Source organism: Balaenoptera musculus, chromosome 7 (assembly GCF_009873245.2).
Source record: "Balaenoptera musculus isolate JJ_BM4_2016_0621 chromosome 7, mBalMus1.pri.v3, whole genome shotgun sequence".
Lineage (NCBI taxonomy): Eukaryota > Metazoa > Chordata > Mammalia > Artiodactyla > Balaenopteridae > Balaenoptera > Balaenoptera musculus.
The window spans coordinates 102,296,854-102,302,824 of NC_045791.1; the positions used below are offsets into that span (position 1 = coordinate 102,296,854).

Here is a 5,971-nt window from a genome sequence, read left to right on the forward strand (position 1 = left end):
TTCTTTCATTCCTGAGTCTAACAATTTGTCTTCTCTTCACGCCACCCCTCCCTTTTTTTTTCTTGGTTAGCCTAGTTAAAGATTGTTAATTTTGTTGATCTTTTCAAAGAACCAAATTTTGGTTACTTTGATTTCCTCTATTTTTTGCTATTCTCTATTTCATGTATCCCTGCTATAAGTTTCTCTCTGAGCATTACATTGTGGTTTGAAAACATATTTTGTATGATTTCAATCCTTTGAAATTTATTAAGACTTGTTTTATGGCCTAGCATATGATTTATCTGGAAGAATGTTCCATATGAACTTTGCAAGAATGCCTCTTCTATTGTTGTTGGATAGAGTGTTCTATTGATGTCTGTTAGGCTTAGTTGGTTTATAGTGTAGTGTTGTTCGAATCTTCTGTTTTCTTGTACATCTTCTGTCTAGTTTTTCTATTCATTATTGAAAATATGGTATTGAAATGTCTACCTTTATTGTTGAGTTGTTTATTCTTCCCTTCAATTATGTCAGTTTTTGCTTTATGCATTTTGAGGTGCTGTTGTTAGATGTATATATGGTCATGATTTTTATATCTTTCTGACAGATTGATCCTTTATCATTATGGAACTCCCTCTTTATCTCTAGTAACTTTCTTTTGTTTTAAAATTTATTTTGTTAGATATAGGCATAGCAACTCCAGTTCCCTTTTTTTTATTCTTTGCATGGCATATCTTTTTTGATCTTTTACTTTCAATCTATTTGTTTATAGTGGACAGTTCTTTTTTATGATTTTGATATCTTTAAACTTTACTTTTTAAATGATCATATAATACAATTCACTTTTTTCTTTTGATGTACAATTCTATGAATTTTAACACATGTGTAGTGATGTGTAACCATTCCCATAATAGGATAGAAAATAACTTCATCACCCCCCTAAAACTCCCTTGTGGTGTTTCTTTATAGTCATACCCTTCCTGCAAACCCAGTCCCCAGCATACAATGATATTCTTCCTACTTTTTTCCTCTTTTTTTTTTTTTTTCTTCTGAGGCTTTGTATTGAGTTATGTAACCACACTAGCATGAAGAGTTATGGGCAGATGAGGGTCATTTTCTGGGCTGCAATGTTGATTAGAGTCATGTAAAATGTAGAAGATTTAGAAGAGTGAGATTGAAACTAAGATAAAGCTGAAACTTGAGTCTCACTTAAGAGCTGGTATTTTCCACTAAAACTGGGGACACTACTAAGCATTGCTATATTACCTGCTCTGCATAATAGCCCAGAAATTCAAGGTCTTTGGTGACAGCTGAGCACCAACGATGAAATTGTAAATGCTTGAGTACACTTGGTGTCCTGCCTCATCCTCTCCCTCCCCTATTGGCTCTGGAAAGCAATCAGAGTGTAACAATAGGAGTTCTGGAATGTTCCTGAGTGGGGCTTATCTTTGTATCACTGTTAATCCTTGTCCTCTCTTTTCAGAGACAAGAGATTAAGTTAAAACAGGACAGATATCTTTTCTGGGACGCAGGGCTGAGCTGCTTTTCCTTCTTTGCAAATTCAAAGGATTTTACAGGATTTTCCCCTTCTTAACCTTCCCTCCCCCTCCGTCCTGACCTTCACACCTTCCCAACATTAGGGAAAGGCAGGAAGTTTTCCCTGTGGTTTCTTCTTTGTGACGACATGATGGGGCAGGTTAACCAATGGGGAAAACCCCATGTGAGAACACGCCTTCTATGTACATTCCAATACTTGCTATAAGTAGGGCCATCCCAGGCCCAGGCTGCTATCAAGCATAACAGCTCTCCCAGGGCACTAGGTACCCAGCACTGAGACATCTATTCTTTGAGCTGAAAATGATGTGCAGTAGCAAGAGTTTGCTCCTGGCTGCTTTGATGTCAGTGTTGCTACACTACCTCTGCAGCAATTCAGAAGGTAAGTGTCACTCTTTCTGCTAGCACAGGAGGAAGAACTATTTTCATTTTTCTGCTAAGCCTTGAGCTCATCTAGGGGTCCCCAAGGGATGGAAGCCTGTTAGAAAATCTTCAAAAGGAAGTGATGAGGGTTGTCATCTCATTGGTGAGTGGAAGAGGGAAAGGTTACTGCTGCCTATCAGGATTTTTTCTCTGCTGTCAATCTCAGCAAATTTGGGGGGCAGTGGTGGTGGGCTTTTAGAGACCCTCGAACTCCAGAACAACCCAAAGTGCTATTCTGGGAGAGATGTAAATTGTGTAACATTACCAGTGAATGGGGTCGTTTTGAAATGTAGAAAATTCTCCCATTTCCCTAGCTTTCTCATTTCCCAACTAAATAGTTTTAGCAGAGTTCAAAACTCATCTTTTAGGGGTGGATTATGGCACCTGACTTCATCCTTACAAGGCCTTGGGACATCACTTGCCAACTTTGAGATTACATTTATCCCTTACAGCAGGTTAAGGATACAGTAGGTTGTAATTTAACTCAGGGGAGTGTCCAAGAATTGCTTTATTACTGTAAGAGGACATCACTTTTAGCAACAGGTGCATTCCTGAAAATACATGCGTTGAACTTTTATGAACAAAATAAAAAATTCCCATTAACTAATATTACAATTTCAAAGTGTTTTAATTGTAGCTCTTATTAGCAGCTCCTATAAATCACATTTTCCTTTGTAACTTCTCGTCCTTCCCCTCCTCTCAATATTCAGTAGCCAGATAATAGATTAAAACCTGCCAATTTATTTTTATTCTGAATTTAGAAGGTTATTTATAAGGGTTTCTTCAAGTGGAAGGTACTCATATTCTTGAGTGATTATAGTGAATGAAATAAGACACTGTCAGTTTGTGTTTCTTACTAAAGATATTCCTTTTATGAGACTGATGTCTCATGTGCTTCTAAATTGTATTATTGAACCAAAATTTCCCAGTACACAAACAATTTTTTTTTAAGAGAACTGGAAACTATGTTAAAATGGGTCTCAAAGATATTGGAGGTGTTCCTCTAAATAGTTTATTTACCATATAAATCAGATTCTAGGTTTTCCACAACTTCAAGTAGTTCCACGATACCTATCACAGAATAAGTTCATTCATGTGGACTCAATATCTTTCATTTCTTTTTAGCAGCAAGCAACTTTGACTGCTGCCTCCAATATACAGAAAAAATCCTTCATCCCAAATTTATCGTGGGCTTCACACAGCAGCTGGCCAATGAAGCTTGTGACATCAATGCAGTCATGTAAGTTATTAAGGGATTCTAATTCATTTGTATTAGGAGTACATGAGAATTTCAAGTAGAAAAAGCTTTGCCTTTTTGGAGTTTCATTCAGAAATAATTCATGTGGCAAAAAGCTAGCTGTGTTTTAGTAGTACATTTATTCTTCAAAGTTCACTTTAAATGGAACTGGAATAAGGCAAAACTTAGTTTAAAAAAAATGAACACAGTTGAGGGCAAAATCACTTTTGAAGATAAACTTATAAGCTACTAAGATGCTATCTCAGGAAAATATGAAAAACCTAAACTTTGAAATGAGCATCTTCTACCAGAAAGTGGTTGGGCTGTAAGCTAAAGCTCAGAGTAGTTACACTATCTCATATAATATTCTTGATTTATATAGGGTATTATATTTTGGAATGATATAAGTTATTGATCAGATGTATACATATTTCATGTAGCCACCAACAACAAAATTAAATAATTCTGGGGCTTTATCTTCCTGTTACTGCACAACCTTTTGTTAGATTGCAGAGAAAGTCAGGGAGAATCACTTTCATTTCTTGCATCAAACTTTATAAGAAGCAATTTTCTTTTTTGCATTTTGTTTCACCTCTGAAACAAATAAAATGTTTAGGGCGTAGAGCCACCAATTGGAATATGAAATTTCCATTGCATGTCCTGTGGAAAAAAAGAAAAAAAACATTTAAACAATAAATGAAATTGAAACATAAATCAAATTCTCTGACTTTTTTCAGCTTATACACAAGGAGAAGATTAGCTGTGTGTGCAGATCCAAAGAAGAATTGGGTGAAACAAGCAGTGCATATCCTCAGGTATGGAGCGTTTACAATCCACCAGCCTCTCTCTCCAAATGTTTGGGAAAGAGTGGTGCATCACAGACTTGCTGGGATGCTTTAGCCTAAGCACTATGACATTTTTAAAGGGTAGTTTGAATCGGACCATGAAAACAAAAAATTCATTTTTTCAACCACTTACAGGATCATTTTAATTTTTTTTTTAAAATAAATTTATTTATTTATTTATCTGTGGCTGAGTTAGGTCTTTGTTGCTGCGTGCAGGCTTTCTCTAGTTGTGGTGAGCTGGAGCTACTCTTCGTTGCAGTGTGCCGGTTTCTCGTTGCGGCGGCTTCTCTTGTTGTGGAGCACGGGCTCTAGGGTGCAGGCTCAGTAGTTGCGGCACACGGGCTTAGTTGCTCCGCGGCATGTGAGATCTTCCCGGACCAGGGCTCGAACCCGTGTCCCCTGCATTGGCAGGCGGATTCTGAACCACTGCGCCGCCAGGGAAGCCCCATTTTTATTTTAATTGTTTTTAATTGAATGATTTTTCACACGATGTATTAGATTCCTCTATGCATTTGATTCTTGTTGCAAAGATGCCTCCTATTTATATAATTTACAGAGTACATGACATTCGTGTGTTAAAAGCTAAAAAATAAACAGTTAAAAAGAGATCAATGGCTCTGATTTACACTGATGATAATGGAGTGACATTTTATCAATGGACAGAATCATGTCACACCCAGGTGCCAGACACTGAATATGAAGACACAACCTTAGTGTTCATATCCTGTTTGCTTCTGTTCATATCCTGTTCCTGTTCCTGTTTCAGGAACCCTGATTTCCTCATATGGCTTCTGAGCTGCTTGGTATCCTGAGATGAGATCGGGGTGTCTGAGGCAATCTGTAGGCACCAAAGACATTCCCACCCACCAGGCACCCCATCTTTGCTTATTTTTTTCTTCTTTTTCTCTTTATAGTCAAAGAGTCAAGAAGATGTAAAAATGGATACTCCCTGAAATGGAACTGGACACAGCCCAAGAACAAAAGGAACCTAGCTGAGTTGGCAGTTTCACTTACACACTGTTGAAGGTTCAGAGCTTATCTGATTTGTGTCTCATTGGACTTGTCCAATTAGTGAAGTTGATTCATATTGCATCACAGTTTGCTTTGTTAAGCATCACATTATACTCTATTTTATGTTATGTTATTTATATATGTGGTTTTATTTGTGTTTTGCTATTTAATATTAGTTTTCCATAAGCTATTTGGTTTAGTATGAGGTATAAAGTTATGCTTGGAGGAATGAGATATATGGACTTTCTTGCAAGCAGAAGACTATTAAAAAAAACCAAAACATTTAACATTCTTCTGTTTATATAGTTCTGTTTCCTAAATTGTTGTAATTACCTTGTTAAAGAAAACAATGCTAAGAAGAATAAATATTGAACATAAAATAACCAAAACTTGTTTGTGGATTGAGTTAAATAGCATTTATTAAGAGGTGTATTAAGAATAGTTAAGAGTTTAGTAAATACGAAAATGTTGTGAAAATTGTATTCCTCATTTACTTCTTCCTGGTTTTCCCCTTTATCTCTATCCCTTGTGGTCCTGGACTTCATTCTATATGAATTATAATGGAAAGGTTTTTTTGAATTAAAAAAAAAATTCGAAGTCATTTAAACCAAAAATTAGAAAGAGTCTATCTGTGACATAGGTCAATATTTCTTGATATAAAACTTTTCAAAATAAAAAAAGTATGCCCATCTATTTTGTGACTGCAGGGACACAACAACTATTTAGAAAATTCCTTGAGCAATCACTTAGCCTGTCATTCTGTCACCAGCCATGGTCCTAGGAATGGGCATCTCAGCAGAGGAACCTTGCTCTACTTTACGAATCCTCCTGAGTCATCTTTAAGCACTTTCCAAAAAGAAAATGATTATGCAGAGGGTTTATTTTTTTAATTAATTTATTTTATTTTTGGCTGCATTAGCTCTTC

General features: G+C 36.3%; 1 protein-coding gene across 2 annotated transcripts; it reads left to right on the forward strand.

Moving 5' to 3' along the window:
- The first annotated feature begins 1,801 nt into the window (after positions 1–1,801).
- Positions 1,802–5,036, forward strand: CCL20 (C-C motif chemokine ligand 20). Of its 2 annotated transcripts, none has more exons than XM_036858775.1 (4): positions 1,802–1,912; positions 3,082–3,193; positions 3,928–4,005; positions 4,950–5,013. In XM_036858775.1, exons 1-4 carry the CDS (start codon positions 1,834–1,836, stop codon positions 4,969–4,971), a joined length of 291 nt encoding a protein of 96 aa, XP_036714670.1. In that variant the 5' UTR covers positions 1,802–1,833; the 3' UTR covers positions 4,972–5,013. The 2 variants fall into 2 exon arrangements, with proteins under 2 accessions (XP_036714670.1, XP_036714669.1); XM_036858774.1 differs by having other exon boundaries at positions 1,806–1,912; positions 3,079–3,193; positions 4,950–5,036.
- Positions 5,037–5,971: the final 935 nt, after the last annotated feature.

Coding starts and splice junctions, on each gene's coding strand:
- CCL20 (XM_036858774.1), top strand. CDS start 1,834: ATGATGTGCAGTAGCAAGAGTTTGCTCCTGGCTGCTTTGATGTCAGTG. Junction 1,913..3,078: donor CCTCTGCAGCAATTCAGAAG/GTAAGTGTCACT, acceptor ATTTCTTTTTAG/CAGCAAGCAACTTTGACTGC. Junction 4,006..4,949: donor CAAGCAGTGCATATCCTCAG/GTATGGAGCGTT, acceptor TTCTCTTTATAG/TCAAAGAGTCAAGAAGATGT.